The following is a 25,909-nucleotide window of genomic DNA, read 5'->3' as shown; positions in this document are numbered from 1 at the left end:
TGGGTAAAAGTACAGCCCAAAGAAGAAAGAACAAACCCGCAGACAGGGGGATGGGTGTGGGGCAGGACGGCAGGAGACCTGGGTCCTGCTACCGGGGACCCCATCTAGCACATGTGGGAGTGTGTCTATATGTCAGGCTGAGAGCAGACACACTGTCCACCACATCCCGTACAGTGTGAGAGACGCTAGATGCGTGGGCTCTGATGCTATTCTCTTCAAACCCAACTCTGCCACTCACAGCTGGGTGACCTCAGGTCATTTCACCTTCCAAAGCCAAGGCTTTCCAAACGGACAATGACATCAATGTCTATATTCTCAGTAGGCTGTCTGGTTCCCAGTGTTACTCAGGAAGTATTGCATTCTTCTGTAGGAAATAACCAGCAGGTTCTACAATTGCTTTAAAGAGTGGGGACATGCCTGCCCTGGAAAGAGGGGAAAGGGATGGCAGGAAGACACTGGAGTGGGCTTCCCTAGTCCCTGAAACAATAAAAAGCCTCAAAGGGTCACCTCCCTCTAGGGAGGGGGTAGGCTTTACACTTGTGGCAGGAGAAGGCACTGACAGGGATGTTGTCCGGGGAGCAGAATCTTGGGGTAGAGGAGGTACAACAGGGTCAAAGCACCCCCTCTTCATCAGGTACTTTTACACCCACAGACATCAAGAAAGGACTTTCCGGCAGGAGCCCTTGGAGGACATCACTGTGATAAGTCACATACTATCAGAGATTGGTAAGTTCTTGCCAGCGAGGAGTGGCTTAAATATGAGCTGGGGGAAGGCCGCGTATTTCAAAGACCTTTCAATTTGCACAGCCCGTTGAACTTCAGTTCTTGCATTTTATAAAAACAGTAGTCAGAACAGTGCAGGCCCGCAGGGATGATATCACACAGCTCTTGCATTAGCATGACTTCGCTAAACACTGCCTAGGAAGTCCCTACCCACCAAGGCTAACTGAGCACAGCAGCAGACAGAGAAAGAGAGAGAGAGAGAGAGAGAGAGAGAGAGAGAGAGAGAGAGAGAGAGAGAGCGCCCCCGGGTTATAAACGGATGGTTGTTTCTGGCCCATTGCTTGCTTGGCAACATCTGTCCAAATGCTTTCCCAGGAAAATGGACAGTGCTATCAGGATTTCATGAAAACCTGTCTGGCCTGTATCCACCTCAGGCAGAGTCCTGGCAGTGGGCATAGCCAGCATGTAGCAACTTTCTTTCTATAGGATAATGTGTTTCAAGTCCTGTCTTGGGACTTAGAAAGCCTCCCCTGAGGCATGGGTGGAAACTGCCAGAGCATAAACAACTGAACTTTTCATACCAAAGCTTTTGCAAAAGAGGAAGAAAGAAAATATAATTGAGTCTAGAGAGACAGAAATTGAGGATGTGCTGAGCTCAAAAGTAAATGTTCTTCATCTGGAATGGAAGGTCAGAGGAAAAGACAACGGACCACCCATATTCACGGGATCGGAAACCGTCCTTAAGCCCTTGCCTCATTTAAACCTCACAACCAAATCAGAGAGAAAGCAGGAGGGAGAGGGAAGACAGTATCTTGTCTCCATTTTACCCTGGATAACTCCAAAAGCTCCAAGTAATCTCCACCCAAACCAGTAACTGGTAATGCCAGAATTTTAATCCCTCAAGCTCTTAAAACGCCCCTCTCTGGGCCGGTCACTCCTGCAAGGCCATGCTAGCGAGGTCCCAGGAGCCAGGGCTCTGCAGGAATGGAAGTGGTTTGGGCCAACTGGTTCTTCTGAGTGGCCAGAGGGCAGAGATTTCTGGGAAGGGTCAAGACAAGTCCAGGAAAAGAAACATCAAGCCCCGAAGGGTATTCCCAGGCCAGAAATGAGAAATAAAAGAAGCCAAGAGTCAGGAGCAGTAGGAGGCAAGCTGGCACAGAAGGCTGGGGGTAATGAGAAGGGTTTCCTCCCTGTGGTGGGGAACGCCGAAAGTCTACACCATAGGAAAGAAGAGCTTTTGTAAATCTGATGATTGTCCAGGGAGTAAAAACATTCCCATCATCTGGGTACCTGGGCAAAAAGGCATAGAAAGAACTCAGTGTTCTATTAAAGAGGCAACGTAGTCCTCAATGTACCTAAATATGATTTTATTCAAAAAATTTTTTACCATCTGAGATTAATGAACTCAGACATACAGAAAATTACAGAAAATAATATAACAGACACCCAAGTGTTTAAAACAATATTGACAGTTAGTGCATTTACCTGATCTTTTTTTTTCTTAATTAAGCATTTTATTTAGAGTTTTTTCCAGACCTCCAGAGAAGTTATAATGTTTAGCCATAAAAAGGAAGGAAATCCTGCCATTTGCACCATGAATGGACCTTGAGGGCATTACAGTAAGTGAAAGAAGTCAGACAGAGAAAGACAAGTACTACATGATCTTACTTCAATGTTTTCTGGCAAAACCAAACTTGCAGAAACAGAAGAGTTTGGTAGCTACCAGAAATGGGGCATGGGGGCGGGTACAGGAAATGGGTGAAGGTGGTCAGAGGTACAAACTTCAGATGTTATATACGGCATAGTGACTATCGTTAAGACAATGACGCTGTAGTGTACACTTAAAAGCTGCTACTAAGAAAATCTTAAAAGTTCTCATCACAAGAAAAATGACTAAGTAGGTGGGGTGATGGATGTTAACTAAACTTACTGTGGTCACCATTTTGCAAAATATATATATATGTCAAATCATTATGTTGCATACCTTAAATGTACACAATGTTCTATGTCACTTACAGCTCAATACAACTGGAAAAATGACATAAATCTGGAAACATGCAGAAAATACAGTATCAGCTTAAAAAAAAGAGGATTGCAGTGAAATCCCCAATACTCTGGCATTTGGTTCAACCATTGTTAACATTCTGCCCCATGCTCTCTCCATCTATATGCGTGTGTATATGATACATACATTTATTTTTCTTCCTGAACCACTGAGAGTAAGTTGCTGAGGTCATGGCCCTTTCCTCTTAGAAGTGTGTAATTCTAAGAACAAGACATTCCTATAGAACCCAGTGCCATTATCCATTTTTTTTAAATGCAATGTTGCTATCTGTATGCGGATTTTTCAAACGATCTTATGTAGCAACTGTTCCCGCTCCAATCAGGATCCAATCCTGCACCAGAGAGCATGCATCTATCTATCTAGATGTCATGTCTCATCAGTCTCCTTGTCCTGGAAGGGTTCCACAGCCTTCCTCTGTCATGTGCGCCCCTCACAGGGGTGAAGAGCACAGGCCCTCTGTTCTATGTGATGCTCCCTAATTGGTGTCCATCTCATTGTCTTTTCATGCTCCGACCCAGGCTGTGCATTACAGGCAGGTGTCCTACAGAAGGGTTGGAGGGATCCCCTGCAGGACACCCCAGGGAGGCACCTCATATCGGTTTCCTCCAGGACAAGTGATGTCACATATGGTAGTTATTTGGTTAAGCCTCTGTCAGGGCTCTGCTGTAAAAGTGCCTTTTTTTCCCCCTGAGAAACACGTTGTCTGTGTCGGGGTCCTGTGACTTGTGTAATTACTCAGTCCCCCAACAAACTTTTACCCAGGGGTGAATCAGACACTTCACTGGGGTCGCAGATGGGGTTTTCCAACTTTATCCTTCCTCTGCATTTATAACAGTTAGCATTTTACATTAATGAGGAACTTCCTCTTCTTCCAATTTATGCTTTTTAGTATTAGTATGGACTCATATGGTCTTTTGTTTTTCAACAGTTTATAATCTGGTTGCTGTTACTCATTTTGAGGTCAAACTAGCTCCTGTGTCCTTCTGCCATGCTCCCTGTGGGGAATCAGTTTAAGAATTCTCTGAGCTTGCATCAATGGGTTAACAAGGTTTAGGGTGGAAAGCCACCACAGGGAGAAAGCACCCCCAGCATAGAACAAAGCACAGGGCGGAAAGCTGCATCCACAGGAAAAAATGTCCAAGAACAGGTACAGGCAGAAAGTTGCTGCAGCAGGGAAAAAATGTCCAGAGCTAATTAGCAAAAAAAATTAATCCTGAGGTCAATCCCCATTAACTCTGAGGTAGCATGGTCTATATGACTTAGCCTCTAGGAAAGGTAAGGCAAACAGACACAGTGCCTGGTGACTGCAGTAAAGGGCCATCTGCTCAGAGCCAGGAATTTGATTTGCCTTGACCCCCATAATACTGCATACCTTTGAAACACCTTTTCTCACACATATGAGTTAATGATCACTGCTTTATTGTCTCTTTCTGCACGTCCATCATGTTTGTAGGTCTTCTAATCCTAATAAATATGGAGCAAAAACCCTTACCTGGGGTCCTTGTCTCCTCTTGGACATTAGCCTCTCATATTCAATTCTGCATCAGCTCTCTTGCTGGACAAGAGAGAATCCAGACTCAAAGTCTGCAACAGCTTCCCCTGGTTTCTGAGCACTGTGCACTGTAGCACAAGATGTTCTGTGCCCCTCTTGTACTGTCCCTGTCCCGGCCCTGCCATCTGCCATTTCTTCATGGAGCCTCCATTCCTTTTAGTGGGTAATAGAATTTGTAAACCCAGGATACGGATGCCAGATGTGCCCACTGCTCAGGGATGCCATTGCTCCTAGCCCCCTTCAGCAAACAGAGCTAGGAAGTCAATCTGTACATGTGTCTGTGTGTGTGAGAGAGAGACAGAGCATTTATACTGAAATTTCAGAAATTTTAATGCAAACATATCTTCTGATTTTCATTTTAAAGGGTATACTCTAGATGCTATGTCAACAACTGCCTATCCCAGGGTCAAGAATAGACACGGACACCAGTCAGGAATGTACTGCAATAGTGCAGATAAGAAACAACATTAAGAAACAGTCACAGAAGCACATGGGGAACTCAGCCAGTTGAGCATTTGGCTTTAGCTCAAGTCATGATCTCACAATTCATGGGTTCAAGCGTTGCATTGAGCTTGCTGCTATCAGTGCAGAGCCCACTTTGGATTCTGTGTTTTCCTCTCTCTCTCTGCCCCTCCCCTACTCATGCTCTCTCTCTGAAAAACAACAACAACAACAAAAAAATCACAGTATGCATCTGCATGAACATTTTTAAAAATTTTTTTAATGTTTATTTATTTTTGAGAGAGAGAGAGAATCACAGAGAGTGAGTAGAGGAGGGGCAAAGAGAGAGAGGTAGACACAGCATCTGAAATAGGCTCCAGGCTCTGAGCTGTCAGCCCAGAGACAGATGTGGGGCTTGAACCCACGAGCAGTGAGATCATGACCTGAGCCAAAGTTGGACATTTAACCTACCTAACCACCCAGGTTGCTGGGGAGCTGAGGAATTAGATGCTCTTGTTCAATCCAATGAAAGAGCCTATGGACTCATTGTCATCTAGCCCCATTTGTCAGATACAGAAATAAGGCTCAGAGTAACTTCCAAAGTCCGACAGCTAATACTTGGTATAGACGCGACAGGATCCCAAGTCCCTGTTCTTCGCCCAGCGTGATGACCCCCAGGGAATGAGTGGCCAGGAAAGAGAGAAGGTGGAGGCAGGGCATAGAAGCAGGGTGGAGTGGAGAAGGGTAGGTGCCAGGTCAGCCAACAACATAAGAAGAAGCAGGAAAGGGTGAACCTCAGCTCCCCAGCAACCTGGTCCTGATCTCCAAGCCCAAGCTGACAAGAAAGTGTCATCAAAACCCACAGTGCCAGGCATCTGGCTGGCTCGGTTGTAGCATGTGTGACTTTTTATCTCTGGCATGAAGCTTACTCAGTAGGGATGAAGGCTGAACCATTGGAAGGGAAGGGCCAGATCAAATAAACTCTTATCATTAAAACAGCGCAGCAGGAATGTAATACTTGAGAGGCAGGAATAAGTTCCTGTAGCAATCCCAGACTTCCCACATTTCCACTACAGGAAATGCACGCTGGATTTCTGCACTGTAAGAGGGCAGCGGGGAAGCGCATCGCTTCAAAATGAGCATGAGAAATGGATGCTATCCAAAGAAGGAGGTCAGGGGTATGAAGTCAGCTTCAGAAAAATGTCCGATGGACAGACCACTTATGACCAAGGGGCAATTTAACAGACACTTTTAAGTATAAAGAGGTTAGAAGAAAATTACCATCCAGTCAGTTGTCACTGACACAGAGGCCAACCTATGTGGAAAAATATGGAAGTCCAATTGGATAGCGGAAAGGCATTTTTGCCTGAAGAGGAAAATAAGGTAAATACATATAGAAAAAGAAAAAAGGTTCTAGAATCTTTATTCCTGAATATTGCTGTTACAAAGATCTCATGATATTGAATAGCCATTGGGTTTTCTCTTTTACTAACAAGTCACTGAACCTCTGCGAACCTCATTCTTCTCATTTGCAAAGCCTCCCAGTGCCAATACAGAGTAAGAACTCAATGAACAGCAGCTGTCGGTTTTATTTCAATGCATCAGGCACGAAGGTAAGGGCTGGGGATACAAAGATACAGGGCTCCTTTGTCACATCCTGGATTATTTTCTTCAGTACACTTATACTTATTTGAATTTCACCTCTATTAACTGTTTACATGTTTGTCTTACTCCTACAACTCTTGAACATACATATCATGAAAGCCTGCCTCGGATAACGGGGATCTCAGACTGAATGGGGCCTCAGCCTGAGACTAGATTCAGCTTTGTTAAGTCCTCTTGCATCATCTCTCCTTCAATGATGGCTTCTAAAAGCTAGCTTTTGGAGTTCTGGCAACAAAGGAGCTCTATTGTGGAGAAGAAGGCTTTGAGTGTCTCAATCTGGTAATGAATCAAAGTTAGTGACTCCAATAAAATGAAAAGAACTCACAACAACTGTTACCATTATTCAGATAACTCGTGGTCATGGGGCTTATTTGCAAATACAAAAACATTCTAAGTAGACAGGCCATCATGGATTACAAGGCAAACACCCTTTTCTCAAGAAGCCTCAAAAAAGAAGAGAGACATCCACGTTCATCGGAGCTGGTATTTAATGGCACAGGGCTTCGTGCCAGCAGCATATCAGAGATAGCCAAGGGGCCAAGGACCCCCCCCCCAGGAGCTCTGCTCTTCCTGTATCTATTACAGCTCAGCAGAGCACAGATGTTCTCCCCAAGGTACTCAGAGCTCAGTGATGCTGAGCTCAACCCAACAAGGATTTACCGCACACATGGTGCCACGGGGCACACAAGGGACTCAAAGATAAAGACGACATGGTCCCTGTCTTCGAAAAGCTTACAGCCCAGTAGAGGAGACCAAGAATATGAGCCACCAGTGATAACAGACAAGACAAAGGGTGATGGCTGAGCCCTGGAGGTGCTCCTGTTTGAAGGGAGGAGGACCCAGGCTGGGGAACCAGCACAAGCGGACATCCCGGTAAAGGATAGCCCTGCAGACTCAATCCTGTGGTGCTACCAGGGAGGACTTGGCAGGGGGAGGGGATTTCAGTGTCCTGTGGCTGATCATGGCTGCAGCAGGGCAGGCGGCCTCCCCAGCAGGAGTGCAAGTGGTGGGCAGGGGATCCCGCATGGGGCGGGGCCCAGCCGCAGCATAAGTGAGCATCGTCTGTGCTGGGGCACGAGCTAGCATGCTCTGTCTGCTCTGGTCCCCACTCACAAGACAGGGGGAGGGCAGGGTACATGGGCTTCGGGATCGGAGCTGCTTTCCAGCACAGCTCCGTGAGTGATCTGACCTCTGCCAGCCTCCGTTCCTCATCCGTCAGTCACCCATGCCTGGGTATGTCCTAGACCCTGGTCCAATGCTCACTGTGCTAGTCCATTTCACTGTCACCACCCCATGAGACAGGCTCTCTTCTTACCCAATTTACTGATGAAGAAACTGTGGAACAGAGAAATGATGCAACTTGCCCAAGGTCTCACAGTGGCTATGTCGCCTGCAGTCTGGCTCTGAAACTCGCATCTTAACTGCTATCCCACAGTCTCTCAAACGTGAAAAAAAGTGGAACTGTCTAGAAGGATTGCTGCCAGGAAAACACCATGCTTAAATAAGGACCTGGCACGCAGGTGGCGTCAGTATGTGCTGGGTTCAGGTGACAGACAACAATTACTCAAAATATACAAAAGAACTCTTAAAACTCAACAATAAGAAGACAAACAACTCACTTAAAAATGGGCCAAAGACCTTAGCAGATGCCTCACTAAAGAAGATATGCAGATGGAAAATGAGTGTATCAGAAGAGTCTCATGGATCATCAGAGAAATGCAAATGAAAAAACAAGGTACCAGTATGTGCCTGTTAGCATGGCCAAAATCTGGAACACTGACAATACCAAATGTTGGCAAGGAGCTGGAGAGACAGGAATACTCACTCGTTGTGACTGGGAGTGCGATATGGTACAGCCACTTTGGAGGACACTTTGGCAGGTTCTTACAAAACGAAACATGATTTTGCTACATAATCCAGTAATCTTGCTCCTTAGTATTTGCCCAAAGGACCTGAAAACTCATGTCTACACAAAAGCCTGCACATGGAGGTTTATAGCAGCTTTATGCATAATTGTCAAAATTTGGAAGCAACCACAATGTCCTTCCGATAAACTGTGGCACCTCAAGACAATGGGATACTCAACACTATAGAGAAATGAGACATTAAGCCATGAAAAGTCATAGAGGAACCTTAAATGTATATGATGAAGTGAAAGAAGCCAGTCTGAAAAGGCTATACTGTATGGTTCCAACTCTAAGCACAGAGGCTTAAAGAGTTTACAGAGACTTAAAGGAATGAAGCCTTATTAGGAAGAAGATTTTCACAATCATCAGACTCTCCTTCCTGTAAGGAACGCTGGGGATGGGAAAGGAGGCAAGCTGCTGAATGGGTCCCACTTGGGTCCTTCCCAGATCAGCTCCAACCTCCCAGGAGGGGCAGGAGAGCCCCCACGTGCTCACAGAGTTCCCCATGATGGCTCCTGGAAAATTTGATAAGGGATCCACCCCCTACAGAGTATTGTGGTGGAGTCGGAGACACCTCTAATAGTCCCCATCCTCAAAGTGCACAGAGATCCTCAGCCTGAACTTCACTGCAGGAGCCCCTAACCAGTCTCTCCACAACTGCAATCCGTTCTTGCAGCGTACCTGGGTGAGGTTTGAAAACGTAGGTGTGATTATGTCCTGTCTAGCTAAGAGCCCTCTGACTGCGCTGGAGAAACTCTAAGATCCGAATGCCACAGGCACTCCGTGAGCAGGCCCCTGCCCACCTCTCCCAGGTCTGACACCCCTCACTCTCCCCCCTGCTCAATGGCCCCAGTGACACTGACCCTCTCTGCTTCTCCCAAGAAACCGTGTCTGCTCTCCCCTAAGAGCTCCACACAGGCTGATGGACTGCTTCTCCTAAAGCCATCCCCAATGTCTCTGACGGGGTGAGGCTCTCGGCGAGGGCCCTTGTTCCAAAACACACCTCACGGCAATTCCTGGGGACAGGCCTGCAAGCTCCCGGCCTTCTTCACTGCTAGGTCCTAGTGCATACTGGGAAGGCCCAAATGAGAACATGAACAAATGGAACGAGGGGTGGAAAAGAACAAGTACCGTAAGGCATGGCAGGAACCGCAGGCCAGAAATCAGGAGACTGGCATGCATCCAATAACTAACTTTAGTCCAATGTCCTCAAGTTACAAGGGGTGAAATGGATTCTAAGGCGAGATGCCTTTTGGGCCCACAGGCCCCACACAGCTGTTCCTTGCTGGTAAGCAGCAAGTGTCACAAGAGTGTTCCTTCAGTTCTTTATACCACATCCTTTTTTGTTTTTGTTTTTTTAATGGTTATTTATTTTTGAGAGAAAGAGACAGAACATGAGCAGGGGAAGGGCAGAGAAAGAGAGAGAGGGAGACACAGAATCTGAAGCAGGCTCCAGGTTCTGAGTTGTCAGCACAGAGTCCAATGCAGGGCTTGAACCCAGGAACTGGGAGATCGTGACCTGAGCTAAAGTCAGATGCTTAACCGATTGAGCCCCCCAGGCACCACCAGAACATCCTTTTTCTGTCCCACTATTCACTTCAGTGTGTGCACCAGAGAAAACTGAAAGCACAGAGGCTTAGAGAGTTTACAGAGACTTAAAAGGAATGAACCCTTATTAGGAAGATTTTCACGATCATCAGACTCTCCTTCCTGCAAGGGACACCGGGGAAGGGGAAGGAGGCAAGTTACTGTCACTGACTCATCCGGAGTTGAGCCTTCAGCACCTGCGTGGTGCCTGAGTAGGAGGGAGAGCTGGGAAGAAGCACAAGCCTCTCATCTCAGCTGTGCTGGCTTACCCCAACACTGCAGAGCACGCCCAGATTGCCAAAGCTCAATGTACACTAGCTTCGGCGTCAACCAGCATGAACTGAATACAAGCACGTCTCAGGCTTCTTTCCATCCATTCTCTCATTTGATAGACATCATTTTCTGCTTGGCAAACACAACCTGGTCAAAGGAGAGGGGAACCTCACCAAGAAAGGGTTCAGATCTCCTCTCTCTGTGCTTTTTGAAACTTTAAGAACCCTTATGCATGATCATCAAATGTGCAGCAGATGTTAACACTTAAAAGAAAGACTTTTTTTAAGAGTGTGAGAGAGAGGGTGTGAACAGGGGAGAGGAACAGAGTGGGAGAGAATCTCAAGCAGGCTCCATGCCAGTGTGGAGCCCAATGCGGGTTTGATCTCATGACTCTGAGATCATGACCTAAGCCAAGATAAAGAGTCAGATGCTCAAAACACTGAGCCCAGGAGGTCCAAAAGAAAGACTTTTTAAAAAACATCCTTACAATGAAAGACCCAAATGTAAGAAGGGAAACCGCAGAGCAGAAAGCAGGTAACAACCTCTTTGTTGTTACAGCCTCAGCATTTCTTGCTCGACATGTCTCAAAAGGCAAGGGAAATAAAAGCAAAAATGAACTACTGGGACCTCATCAAGATAAAAGGCTTCTCCCAATTTGACAATAAATTATATTTAAAAAATTTTTTTAAATAAAATATTTTTAAAAATTTAAAGATGAAAAGCTTCTGCACAATCAACAAAACTAAAAGGCAACTGTTGGAATAGGAAAAGATATTTGCAAATGACATGTCAGATAAAGAGTTACTATCCAAAATCTATAAAGAACTTACCAAACTCAACACTCGAAAAACAAATAATCTAGTGAAGAAATGGGCAGAAGACATGAATAGAGAGTTTTCCAAAGAAGACATCCAGATGGCCAAGAGACATATGAAAAAATGCTCAATATCATTCATCATCAAGGAAATACAAATCAAAACCACACTGAGATACCACCTCACCTGAGTCAGAGTGGCTAAAATTAACAACTCTAGACACTGGCGAGGATGTGGAGAAACAGGAACTCTCTCTCTTGCACTGTTGGTAGGAATGCAAACTAGTACAGCTACTCTGGAAAACAGTGCAGAGATTCCTCAAAAAATTTAAAATAGAACTACCCTATGGCCCAGTATAATAAATTCCTTAGGAATTTGTCCAAAGGATAATGGAGTGCTGATGCATAGGGGCACATGTACCCCAATGCTTATAGCAGTGCTTTCAACAATAGCCAAATTATGAAAAAAGCCCAAATGTCCATCAACTGATGAATGGATGAAGAAGATGTGGTTTATATACACAATGAAACATTGTTTGGCAATGAGAAAGAATGAACTCCTACCATTTGCAATAACATGGATGGAACTTAGAAGGTATTATGCTAAGTGAAATAAGTCAGTCAGAGAAAGACAGATGTCATATGTTTTCACTCATTTGTAGAACTTTAGAAACATAACAGAAGACCACGGGGGGAAAAAAGGGAAAATATAGTTATAAAATGAGAGAGAGGGAGGCAAACCATAAGAGACTCTTCAATACTGAGAACAAACTGAGGGTTGATGGGGGGTGGGGAAGAGGGGAAATGGGTGATGGGCATGGAGGAGGGCCCTTGTTGGGATGAGCACTGGGTGCTGTATGTAAGCGATGAACCATGAGACTCTACCCCAAAACCAAGAGCACACTGTATACGCTGTTAGCCAACTTGACAATAAATTAAATAAAAATTAAAAAACAAATAAAAATAAAATAAAATAAAAGACATCTTTACATTTCCTAATAGGTGTTTGCTCATTGATTAAGATTAAACAGGGAAACTTTTGCTGAAAAAAAAGTAGTTTAGATTGGGGTTAGAGGAGATTGCATAAAGTGATGATAAAGATCTGAGACCTGATGTCTCCCTAGGATCAAATACCTGAGGCCAAAAGGCAACAGTACGTGGCTGGAAACAACAGACGACCCCCCGCACACTGCTAAGTGTCACAGCTAGACCCCAGAGCCCAGTCTTGTGAAATCCCAGCACAAATAGGGAACTACTGACTGAAACAGTGAGATGCCATTTCCAGGAGAATGGCAAACATAAAACTCCAAAAATATTCAGTATCAGTAAACATCGTTGATAGGCGTGTAAGTTAGAATCTTGGAGAGCAACCAAAAGTAGCTGTTATATTTAGAATATGCACACCTTGTGACCCTTGAACTTACAACTCCACCCTCAAGTCTGAACCCAGAGCAATGGTTCTCTAAGTATGGTCTGGAACCTGAGAATCTTTCAAGGCGTTTATGACATTAAGCCTACTTAGGTTTTTTTTTTTTTTTTGCCTTCTTACTCTCATTCTTTTAAGAGTTTCCAAAGGGTATGGACAAGGGATATTGCCACATAATGAATGAAAAGCAGATGTGAGAATGCTGTGGTCTTCTATTAAGCCAGACACTAAGGAGATTTGACAAAAATGGAAATCGCTACTCTTCTTTTGAGATTTTTGTTTTTGAAGTTTTTTTTAAGTAAAAATGTTTCATATATATGTGAAAAAACATATTTTAATGAAAATATGACATATACTGAGCTTATTATTTTAAATTAATGTTTTTATAATTTGTTTTACTTTTTTTAATGTTTTATTTATTTTTGATACAGACAGAGACAGAGCATGAGAAGGGGAGGGGCAGAGAGAGAGGGAGACACAGAACCGGAAGCAGGCTCCAGGCTCTGAGCTAGCTGTCAGCACAGAGCCTGACGCAGGGCTCAAACCCATGAACGTGAGATCTGACCTGAGCCAAAGTCGGAGGCTTAACCAACTGAGCCACCCAGGTACCCGAACTTGTTTTCATTTTTAACATGATAAATACAGACAGACACAATCCCCAAATAGAAGTTCTTTGAAATCTTCAATAAGACTTAAGAGTGTGAAATGTAAAGGGGTCATGAGACCAAAAAGTTTGAGAACCACTGATCTAGAGAAACACATTTTGCATAAGGAAGCACATCCAAGGATGTTCACTGAACCACTGTGTATAGTGGGAAAATGCGAATGAATTTACATATTCCTTAAGAGAATGGTCAAATGAACTGGGGTGTGGAGAGACTATGGAAAATTACACCACCACATCTAAAAAGAATGAGGCAGATACATCTATGTGCACCAACATGAAAATATCTCCAGGACACACTGCAGAAAAATGAGCAAGTGGCAGACTCTTAATACATGGCATAACATTTTCTTAAAAATTTAATAATAATGGTGTGCCTGGATGACTCAGTTGGCTAAGCATCCAACTTCAGCTCAGGTCATGATCTCAGCTCAGGTCCAGGAGTTTAACCCCACATCGGGCTCTGTGCTCACAGCTTAGAGCCTGGAGCCTGCTTCAGATTCTGTGTCTCCCTCTCTCTCTCAAAAATAAACATTAAAAAAAATTAATAATAACAAAATGCAAATAAAATCATGTTTTTCCACAAGAACACAGAGCAGCATAAAACACTGACAGTGCACAGTAACAGTAGTTACCTTTGCGGAAGTGATCAGCGGGGGCTGTCAAAAAAAGGGCAGGGCTTTAATTTTCTCTTACTGGCTGAACTTTAATATAGACACACACAAACACACAGACGTACAGACATGTGGCAAATTAGAATTACATATCTGGGAAACTCCCTCTACTACCCGATCAGCAGCAGGTGCTTGGACCTACTGGCGCCAGGGCAGGGAGCATCTGAGGACAGCCTCACGCCCACAGCCTGTCTCATCAGCTGAAGCACGGAAGGCATGTACAGCTTATTCATCCTTCCTCCTGGAATATTCCCCACTTTCCAAACCAATTTGGAAGTCGTACTTCTTCTCAAAGCGCATTCATAATCTGTTTCAACTTCCTGTAATCCCAAATATAAAAGTAATAGCAGTGATCAAAATATGGAAAGTAAGTAACCTTGATGACATCCCTAAACGTAGCAATATACTGGTTCCAACATCTATCAAAACTAAATGTCCAATAGTTGAGATAACGTGACAAGTTCCTGATAAGGACCTACGATAAAGATCCTCTTCCTGTAATCCAGTAGCATTTTAAATATTTAATACGGCGTGAGGAATTTATCTCCTCAAGATGCAACCATCTGCACTAGGCAAGTCACTTGCTTCAACTGCTGAGCTTTGCTTTGGTTTCCTTGCTTATGGTTCCAATATGCCATGATTGTAGTTACTTAATGGACACACATATCTCCTTGCTCCAGAAACAAGCCAGTATGAAAGTGATAACAGAATGGTCTGGTATTTTTACGAGAATAAATAGACCAGTGGGACAATACACAGAGCCCTATAACAGGCTCACTTACCTAAGAGTTTGTAGTAAGGAAATACCATAGGTCAATGGATAAAGAATAGGTTCTTCAATAAATGACAATGGTAGAATTATCAGCTACAGTCTTGACTTGCACCATCAAAAGAACAAAACAGACTTAAATTAGGTCACCGAAGATAATGAGAAAAAAGTAGATGAATAGTTAACTGCTGTAAGGAGTAGCTATATTAGTCTAATCACAAAGAATTAAAGAAATAAAAAATGGACAGCTTTGACAACTTAAAATAATTTTGGGGCACCTGGGTGGGTCAGTCAGTTGAGCAACCAACTTCAGCTCAGGTCATGATCTTGCTGTCCGTGAGTTGGGGCTCCGCGTCAGGCTCTGTGCTGACAGCTCAGAGCCTGGAGTCTGCTTTGGATTCTGTGTGTGTCTCTCTCTCTCTCTCTCTACCCTAACACCACTCATGCTCTGTCTCTCTCTGTCTCACAAAAAACGAATAAACATTAAAAAAAAAACTTCGGCTCATCAAATTGAACCACAGCCACAATTCAAAGGTCAGAGAAAGATATCTGCAGGAAAAGAGAGCCAAAATATATATGAAACTATGTTACCTGTACAGTTCATAATATCCATTGAGACCTCAACATCCTGGGACACCTGGGTGGCTCAGTCAGGTAAGTGTGTGACTCTTGACTTTGGCTCAGGTCACGACTGAGCCCCAAGTCAGGCTCTGCACTGACAGCACGGAGCCTCCTCCTCTCTCTCTACGCCCCCCCTTGCTCTGGCACGCACATGTGCTCTCTGTCTCAAAGTAAATAAACTTTTAAAAAAATGAAAAAAAAAAAAGAAACCAAGATCCCCTTTGAAAGATAAGCAAAAGACAAGAACAATTCACAGAACTATATAAATGGTAGAAGGACCTATGGAAAAAATTCAACACAGTAACTGAATAAATGTGACCTAAAATAACAGTGTACCTTTATCCATCTACTAAACTGTAAAGCACAATCACTACATGCTGCTGACAGTGATGAGAAGCATGCTGTCCTAACTGCTGGGGGAAGCGGCATGGACCATCCTTCTGGAGGGCACGAGTGCTGTGCCAGTCAGTCTGGAAACTGCACACACTTTGGCCTCATTATGAGATGTACACAATTTGTTCAAATGCTAAAATCTTTATAGTGATTGTATTCAGGTACATTCCATCATGTTATCTATATTAGCAAAATTGTCATGAAATGGTTAAATTTTGATATTCCTATTCAACATCCAGCTTTGTAGTCACCAAAAATCAAGTTTAAGAATATGGCAAGATGGAGGGCCTGGGTGGCTCAGTTAAGTGTCTAGCACTTGACTCCGGCTCACGTCATGATCTCACAGTTCATGGGTTTGAGCCCCACTTTGGGCTCTGTGCTGACAGCACGGAGCTTGCTTGGGATTCTCTCTCTCCCCCTCTCTCTCTGTCTCTCCCCTGCTTATGTTTTCTCTCTCTCTCAAAATAAATAAACAACAAAAAAAAAAAACCATGGTGGGGCGCCTGGGTGGCTCAGTCGGTTGAGCATCCTACTTTGGCTCAGGTCATGATCTTTTGGTCTGTGAGTTTCAGCCCCACGTCGGGCTCTGTGCTGACAGCTCAGAGCCTGGAGCCTGCTTCACATTCTGTGTCTCCCTCTCTCTGCCCCTCCCCTGCCTCTGTGTCTGAAAATAAAAAAAAAAATAAAGACATAAAAAAATATATATGGCAAAATGGCTCCAATTTAGTGTTTGATTTTTTTTTAAGTAGAAGCTGTCAGCTATGTACATATAAAAAGCCCAGGGAGAAAATACACCAAGATATACCAGTGGCTGTCACGGTGGTAGAATTACTATTTTCTCTTCTGCATCTCTCATATTTTCTACAGTAAGCCCTATCTTTACAATCAGATAAAAACACACAAATATATAAAAACGGAGTACAAGCTTTAGGGAGGATGAATAAAAAAACACATCAGACTGAAAACCACTTTCCCAACACACTCCTGTACCCCACACCAAGCCAGGCTTGCCTGTGCAGCACACAGGTTCTCTCTGGGTCCCTCACCCCCCACCCCCCCACCACCCGTGTCCCCGCGCTGCCTGCCTCACTCAGCCAGGTCCCAGAAGGCATGATGCTCTCAAACCGCCTCCTCTTCTCTACTCTGCACCAAACTCACTGCCTCAGTTAGAGGTTCGAGAAAAAAGCCATCCAAGGACACAATCTGCACAAGAAAAGTGGTGTTTGCATAGTTTTTTTTAAAAAGTATGTTGCTTATCCAAACTTGGAAACTGCCAAAGTTCCAAAATGCTACGGGAGTTCCATCTGTTTCGAAAGAATAGACTTTCCCCCCCCAGTTTCATTTTCTTTTCTTCCTTTTTTCTTGGGGTGAGGCTGGGGGTGGGAGACACAGAGAAAGGGAGCAGTAAATAATAAAATACAGATCTCTAATTTACTGGGACTCAAGTCAGGGAACAGTGTGCACTGAAACAGAACACAGAAAGAAGGCCTTCCCGCCAAAACCACATGAGGGTTCCTTTTTTTCTTTGCATCCTCACCAACTTGTTATTTCTTGTTTTTTTTATTTTAGCCATTCTGACTGGTGTTAGGTGCTATCTCATTGTAGTTTTGATTTGCATTTTCCTGCTGATGAGTGATGTTGAGCATCTTTTCATGTGTCTGTTGGCTGGCTGTATGCCTTCTTTTGAAAAATGTTCATATCTTCTGCCTATTTTTAATCAGATTGTTCTTTTTTTTGGTGTTGAGTTGTAGTTCTTTATATATTTTTGGTATTAACCCATTATTGATTATATAACTTGCAAGCATCTTCTCCCATTCAGTGGGTTGCCTTTTTGTTTTGTTGATGATTTCCTTGGCTGTGCAAAAGCTTTTTATTTTTATGTAATCTCAATAGTTTATTTTTGCTTTCATTTCCCTTGCCTTAGGAGACCTGTCTAGAAAAATGTTGCTGTGGCTAATATCAAAAGAAATCACTGCTTATGCTCTCTTCAAGGTTTTTTATGGTTTCAGGTCTCACATTTAGGTCTTTAATCCATTTTGAATTTATTTTTGTGCATGGTATTAGAAAGTGGGCCAGTTTCATTCTTTTGCCTGTCCAGTTCTTTGTCCAGTTTTCCCAGCACCATTTATTGAAGACACTGTCTTTTCCCCACTGTAAATGCTACACCCACTGTGGAAAACACTATGGAGGTTCTTCAAGAAACCAAAAATAGAAATACCATAGAATTCAATAATTCCACTACTGGGCATTTACTCAAAGAAAACAAAAACACTGATTTGAAAAGATATAGGCACCCCTATGTTTATCATAGTGTGATTTATAATAGCTAAAATATGGAAGCAACCTAAGTGTCCATTAATAGATGAATGTATAAAAACGTGGTATGTATGTACACACACACACACACACACACAGAGGAATATTATGCAGCCATATAAGGACAAAATCTTGTCATTTACAACAACTCATAAATGGAACTAGAGGGTATTACACTAAGTGAAATAAGTCAGACTGAGACAAATACCCTATGATTTCACTCAGATGTGGTATCTAAGAAACAAATGAATAAACAAAAACAAAAAATGAAAAGCAGAACCACACCTCTAAATAAAGAAAACAAACTGATGGCTGCCAGAGAGAAGGGGGCATGGGAGGACGGGTCAAATGGGTGGAGGGGAGTGGGGGCCAGGGGTACCACTTGTGAATGAGTAAGTCATGGGACTAGAAAGCACAGCACACAGAATATAGTCAATGACACTGTGATGGCACTGCATGGCGACAGATGGGAGCTACGCTGGTGAGCATGTCACATACAGAGTTGTTGAATCACCATCTTGCACACCTGAAACTAATGTGACATTGTGTATCAAGGATACTAAAAAAAAAAAAAAAAAGAATAAAAACAAGAAAACAGAACAAATGCTGCTGCTTGGGCAAGTTCTAGTGGTTTTAAACACCAATCTCATCATTACTGAATGTTTGCTTATCATCTCTCAATTCAATTCCTTGCTCTGGTTTTGTTGTCAGTTCCAATGATAATATACAGAGTTTTCAAATATTTTTATGAAAAATTTTTTAACACTGTTCCAAGATACATAAAATTCCATCTTATAGACAGTAACAACTAACACTCAGGATCTAGTCCTTCTGACATCCCTGATCATTCTGTTCTTTCACACACAGTTAAATGCCTACTATGCGTCAAGTTTTATGTTGGAGGCTATGGACAGAGCAGTCAACCAGAGAGGACAGGTGGTTCCTGCCCTCAGTGAACTTACATTCTTAGGGGGAGACAGTATTTAACAAATACTTTCACAAATTACCTAACTGCAACTTGCGGTAAGTGCTAGGAAGGAAACTCAGAAGTGCTATGAGAACACATCAGGGAGTCCACTGAGTGTTACAATTTTACTCCTGAAAGAGGTGATTTCTTTCTTAAAGCTGGAAGCACTTAAAAATGCCTCTTCCAATCTTCTGATAGAGTCCCATTTAGAGGGAGTTAGTGGAGGAGGGACTATGTTTGTTTTGTACTTACTTGCAGTAAGAACTGAAGAAGGCATAACTACCCTGGAAAACGATTTCATCCTGGAAGTTGATACTGGTCTCTTCTTTCAATGTAGAGAGGAGGGGAGTATTTTACAAAGACTTATGTACAAACACACCTTGTGTTTAATAGAAGAAATTCTGAGAACCTAGATGTGTATCATTAAGAGTGCGCAGATGAATTATGACAAGAATGTACTATGCTCTGCAAGAACATGGATGGAGGTAGAGAAAGACAAACACCCTATGATTTCATTCATATGTGGAATTTGAGAAACGAAAAAAAGAGACAAATATACTTTGACAAATTTATTTATTTATTTATTTTGAGAGAGAGCACTTATACAAGCAGAGGGGCAGAAAGGGAAAAATCCCAACCAGGCTCCACACTGTAGGCACAGAGCCAAATACAGGGCTCGAGCCCATAAGCCATATCATGACCTGAGCCGAAATCAAGAAGCAGATGCTTAACCAACTGAGCCACCTGGGCACCCAAAGTACACTCTTTTTAAAATTATTTTTTATTGTTTAACATTTATTTTTGAGAGACAGAGAGAGACAGATCATGAGCAAGGAAGGGGCAGAGAGAGAGAGACAGAGACAAAACAGGAAGCAGGCTCTGAGCTGCCAGCACAGAGCCCGACACGGGGCTCGAACCCACAAACCGCGAGATCATGACCTGAGCTGAAGTTGGATGCTCAGCCAACTGAGCCACCCAGGCGCCCCCAAAGTACACTCTTAAATACAGAGAAAAAACTGATGGTCTCGAGACGGGAGGTGGAAGGGGGGATGGGTGAAACAGGTGAAGAGGACCAAGAGGACACTTGTCGTGATGAGCGCTGAGTAATATACATTATAGTGTACAGCTGAGACTAATGTAACACGGTAAGTTAACGATGCTTCAGTTAAAAAAAAAATAGGCAATGGCTATGCACTAACATGGAATGTTCTCCCAAACACACTATGTGGGAAAAAGCAAACCACTACGTATGACTCCATTTGTTTTTAAAGGAATGTATACACATGTTGTATAAGGAGAAAAAGAGCACTTTTCGGCTGTAGCAGGTGTCCGTGGTGATTATCTCGGGCACGTGATGGAGGAGGCTTACGCATCATTTATCATGAGAATGTTATTTAGGTGCTATTTGTACAATAAAAATACAATGGTCAGAAGAAAATTAACCCTGGAAAATCTGAACCGATCGGCAGCCTCTCCACAAGGGGACTGTAAGCTAACAGCCCTGGAAGCAGATGTCCTATAAAAACAGCCACAGAGCAGAGCCAGCCAGGGAGGACCAAGCCCCTCCTCCCAGAAGTGTGGGCGCTCACTCGAGGGCGGCAGGGAGGGAAGGCTGGTGGGGCAGACGAGACGCCCTTTCCCAAGGGCCTGCTGGCTGTCCCCACTCTGCTCCAGCAGGTCTGGCTCAGGGCAAGCAGCAGGCCAGCAGGAGACGGGGGCTCTCCTCTCCCAGGGCTGCCTGACGTGCCAGCTTAGGGCACCGGAGGCTCAGAGCGGTCCCTGAGGAGGACCATCTCAGCACCAGGCCCTGGACAGCCCTCAGCCAAGGCCACCGCAGACCCTGTCAAAAGCCTCCACGAACACAATCCCATTTGTGTTGGAAGGTAGCACACGTAAGGACTCCGTTTCTTCAAAAGTTTGGATAAATAACTCAGAATCTGAGCTTAAAGGCCACGTAGTCTACTTACACTTGTACTCTGCACAGAGTTGTCACCCATCTGTTTCCTAAACTCTCTCTGGAAACAGGTCTGTTAGGCATTGCAGACGGCACTTGTTGGGATGAGCACTGGGTGTTGTATGTAAGCGATGAATCATGGGAATCTACCCCCAAAACCAAGAGCACACTGTACACACTGTATGTTAGCCAACTTCACAATAAATTATATTTAAAATAGAATGAGGGGCCTTCTGTGACGCAGAACTTTGTCTCCCTGCAGTTTCCACACTGGGGATGTGTGTTTTCTCCGAGCCATAAGGAATGACCTCCATCCGCCCTACACAGTAGAGGTAGAGCCCTTCAACCTTACAAATAGCTCCCTCCACACCACAAAACGCTGCAGAAGGGAACTGGAGGTACATGGAATATAACCTAGACTTCTAAGTCAAGTGGAGCAACTTGGCTCCGTGTCTTGATGACCGGTATCCGTTAATGCTATTATCTGGGGCAGACGTCAGGAAGGAAACCATGACAAGGCATGACTTGGGTTCTTAAATGACCTGGGAAGCCCAGCGACTGGGAATCTCCCTCTCCATACTAGGGACCCATGCGTCTAGCTGGTGAATTCCAGGCACCGGGTGGGACCTGCCAACCACAACCTCTGGCCTGACCTTAGCAAATGAAGCTGGCTTCCCTTCTTCCTGGAATACCCCTGCTTCCACTCAGCCACAGTCCAAGAGGAGTCCGGAGCATCTGGAATGTGCTCTCACATTTCCTTCTCCACATTTTGACTGAGTGCTTGCTGTGTACAAGACATGACGCCAGACTCCGGGAGACAGAAAACGAGAGCTGGCCAAACACAGCGTCAGGTCCGCCTTCCCAAGGCCCCACCACGTGATCCTCCCAGTCTGGTCACAATTACATTTAGACGGTCTTCTTGCTGCATGCCAGGTGATGTAAACTCGGGCTGCTTTTCTTCTTTGTATCCAACGTACCCTCCGGGGAGCAGGGCCTGGAGTGTTTCAGAAGAGCTGAGTAGAAGCACTGGATCCAACCAGACCAGGTGTTGCTCTAATTCTTACATCCGTTCAACAGCAGCTCACTATCCAAGAGCCTTCGAAATGCTCCCAGCCACAGTTAGGGTTAAGAAATCCCCTAGCAACTCCTTCCAGAATGTTTCTGCTTGTACTCCTCTCCATCACGGGGCAGTCGGGAGCAGTAAGCAGTCCTGGCCCCAGGCTGCTGCAGACACTACCAGAGTTCCCTTTACCTTGACCAGGGGCACGGCCCCCTCTGCCTGTCTGTACCTTATTGCTTCTAGGATGACCCAAACCTGTGGGCAGACAGCAAGGCACAGTCCCTTGTGGCTCCCCCGCCCCTGCTGCAATGCTCACCCCTGCAGGCAGCCCCACAGCAGCACCCACCACACAGGGCCCTGTTAGCTGCGGGGGTAGGTGAAGGGGCCAGAATTTCTATGGAGGCCATGCCAGCACCCAGCAAGGCCTATATAAAGGTCGCTCACTGCCTCACCTGTGAGTCTCTGTGGCCTGGGCAGGGTCTGTCTCTTTATCTGAGAGGAGCCCAGTGGGCTGAACAAGTGAGAAAATGGACCAAAGACTAAGGAGAAGTCTTTAATATAAAGCCTAATATGTTTGATCAGGAGGACATTCTCCAATTCTCACCACTCTGTTTCCATACACATACACTTTTTTGATTCTAAAAAGTCTGTGCAATTTTCAGATGTATTAGAATCTTTTCTTTAAAGTAAAAATGTTTCCTTAAAGTAAAAATTGTCACCCAGTTATAACCTACATCCTATTTTACAGAATACCAGTCAACGAAAAATTTAGTTTTCAGAAACTAGAAAATAAAATTTATTTTATGCTTAAGAGGATTTTTTGGGGTAGCCTGAGTGGTTCAGTCGATTAAGCCTCTGACTTTAGCTCAGGTAGTGATCTCATGGTTTGTGGTTTCAAGCTCCATGTCCAGCTCTGTGCTGACAGCTCAGAGCCTGGAGCCTGCTTCAGATTCTGTGTCTCCCTCTCTCTCTTCCCCTCCCCTGCTTGTGCTCTCTCTCTCTCAAAAATAAATTAAATGTTTAAAAAAAAAAGGATTAACAAATTTTTTAACTTATTCATTCTTTGAGAGAATGGCTAGCTCAGTCAGTTGAGCATCCAACTGTTGGTTTCAGCTCGGGCCATGATTTCATGGTTCATGGGTTCAAGCCCTGCATAGGGCTCTGCGCTAACAGAGCGAAACCTGCTTGGGATTCTCTCTCTCCCTCTCTCCTGCCCCTCCCCTGCCCGTGCACTCTCTCTCCCTCAACAATAAAACATAAACATTTTAAACCACTACTCTCTTTGTTATTGTTGTCCTTAACTGCTCTGCTGGTTTTTGCTTTTACACAAAAGCTGGGGCACTGCACAAAAATTAACGCTGCCTGACATGACCACATTGCACCAACTCCATGCGTTAATTTATGTACCTCTCCTCTCTTCTCTTCTCTTCTCTAATGTCTTTCTTTCTGGCTTTATCTAATGAGTACTCAAGCTGACAGGTCTTCCCCAGTCCTGCTGGCTTCATTCTACATGCCTGTCCTCCCCCTGGAAGTCTTGCAGCCTTGGAGAAGATCAAGGGTCTGCCCTGCAGCTTCCCCCCAGTCCCTGCCAGCCTTCACCTGCTTGGTGCTCAGAGCTCAGGACTGTCTTGTCACTGAGTCACATGCTGCTCAACGGTACCTGTCAGCATATCTGCTTCAGCACCCAGGCGGACGGTAAACGCTTGCAGGGCGGGAAGAAGACCATGCCTCAAACTCTATTCATGTCCCACTCAGCACACAGCACTGCTCTGCACCCAGCATAAGCTCCGGCTCCTGCTGGGTAAGCCCATGTCCAAGGCCAACCAAATGCCTCTCAGGCAGCCCCCTAACTTGGATGTGCCGAGAATGCTTCAGGTGCAGCTGCCTTCAGAATCCCTCTAATATGCGGGGTAGACGTTAAGTTTGATCACAGAGGGTAACGAACGCCTCCCTCCTGGCATCAGATGCCCAAGACTGTTGCTCCTCCATGACAGGGACCATGCGTCATTTACTCTTGGGTCCTCGGTCAAGCCCACAGCTGGCACTCAGGGTATTCCCAAGAGATTGTCTCCAGGACCCAAGCTGCTCTGTGGTTTCCCTTTCTACTGGAACTCCCCAGCTCCTGGCCATCTGGCAGGTGGAAGGATACCCCATGACTATGCCTGCCCAAAGACAAACTGAACACTTACTTTCCATAATGAATTTGGCAACTTCCTGCCAAGTTGCACGACTTAGTGCTACAGATCACAAAGTCAAGCTCGCCACAACCCTTTCCTAACCAACCACCAGTCTCCAACCACATGGGCCTGCAGCCTTTAAAACAACTCTGGCCAGTCTCTGCCCTTCATGGCCCATTAAAAACTAGGTACCCAAGTGCCGCTTACTGCTTCTCGATCTCTTTTAAGTCATCCTTTCCCATCTTTTCCCTTCAAGTCTTGCCCCCCACCCAAGTGCAAGACCTCAAAAGATGCCCCCCATCTTCTGGCATCCGGCCTCTGATTCCCTTCCTACACCCTACATGTTACCATCACACGCCCACATGTTACCATCAGGCTTATTAAGTACTGTTTTCAACAGGTCCATCCCCTGCTCAAACAATAACTTTGCACTTTTAAGACCATCAAGTCTGTACTCCTCTGTTCCATGGACCCATAGTCATGCTCATATTCCAAGAACTGTGACTAACCTTCCTGCATCTCTCCTCCAAGAACATGTAACAGTCTCTGCGATCTCAAAAATCTTGGCAAAGGTCTCACCCCTGCTTATCCAAATCCCACCGATGCTCCAGAGCTCAGGGACAGCACAATTTGTCACATAAGCTTTCCCCAAAGTCCAGCCCCACGGGTCTCTCTTCTCCCTCACTGAACAGTCTCTAGCTGTCATACGCTGACTTCCTGTTGACTCATAAGCATCCTTTTCTATGGTGTAAGTCGGAACATCTGATGAGGAAGGCCAGATTCTTATTAGCCATGTAATCCTGCGCGAACCATGAAGAAGTCTGGCATCCCTCTAATACCTGCCAAGTGCACTTCTCTCCCATCATTCACAACAACCCTGCAGAGTTGAAGTCTCAGTAAGGAGATCTACTAAACGTCAGGTAATGAAGAAAGCAGACTCTTTTCGTGGAGTACTTTTCTTTACATCCTCTATTCAGCCACTCAGGAACTTCTCTGCTACAAAATTTTAGGTAACTGCACAAATGTAGGGATAGGGGAAGAGGACAGGAGACTGTTGGACATATCTGATGGCAAGGGCGCCGGTCCGAAGGGTGGCACACGAACACTAGGCCGCTGTCGGAATCAGTGGGGAGCAGAGAGAAGAACTGGGCAGTAGGGATGCAAGCAGGATCCACAGGGGTATACATGGACCATGTGGGCAAAGAATACTTCAAACCATAAAATCGGGGCTACCCTTCTTCCCAACGTTCACACCCATCGAAGCCGCCAGGACTGCCAGGGGCTCGCAGTAAAATCTCTTCCCACCAGAACTGGGACCCTGGGAGAGCGCCGGCCCAGGCCGACCCGCCCTTCCCCGCCCCTCCGGCCTGGGCCTTACCGATGGAGATTTCCTGCGCGAAGGCCAGCGAAATGAGCAGCAGGGGCAGCCCCACCGCGATGCACGTGACCATTTTATCCACTGCCAGCTCCAGCCGCAGCCCCTTGAACTTGGGCTCCGAGGGCTCCTTCAGCAAGAAATCCGAAAACACGTACTCCGTGGCCAGGTGGGCGATAGCCATGGCTGCGGCGCGCGGGTTCGGCCCCACCGGCGCAGGAGCGCAGTCCCGGGTACCGCCGACGTCTGGAGAGCTGGGAGGACTGCGCGGCGCCTTCTCTGTCACCTGCCGCGCCCGCGGCTTTCGCTTTCCCTTTGCCGGCTCCCGGGTTGCTCGAACGACCCACCAGCCTTTGTGTCACCAGGCGCCTGGCTCCCAGGAAGCCACAGCGCCGCCGCCGCACCTCGCGCAGGGCGCCCGGGCGCAGGAGCTCTCGCCTTGCCCGCCGCAGGCCCGCCCCCGATGCGCCTCCGGATGCGCGCGCC

General features: G+C 45.3%; 1 protein-coding gene across 1 annotated transcript in view; it reads right to left on the bottom strand.

Annotated features, from left to right (window-relative positions):
- Positions 1–25,873, bottom strand: part of PANX1 (pannexin 1) — a 54,375-nt gene extending 28,502 nt beyond the window's left edge. Inside the window, exon 1 of the mRNA XM_029957468.1 lies at positions 25,427–25,873. Coding sequence (XP_029813328.1) covers positions 25,427–25,607 — 181 coding nt within the window. The 5' untranslated portion in view covers positions 25,608–25,873. The remainder of the gene's footprint in view (positions 1–25,426) is intronic.
- Between the last annotated feature and the right edge of the window lie 36 nt (positions 25,874–25,909).

The sequence above is a fragment of the Suricata suricatta genome, chromosome 11 (genome assembly GCF_006229205.1).
Source record: "Suricata suricatta isolate VVHF042 chromosome 11, meerkat_22Aug2017_6uvM2_HiC, whole genome shotgun sequence".
NCBI lineage: Eukaryota > Metazoa > Chordata > Mammalia > Carnivora > Herpestidae > Suricata > Suricata suricatta.
The sequence above is the reverse complement of the archived record's forward strand: the minus strand, read 5'-3'. Positions and strand labels throughout refer to the sequence as shown.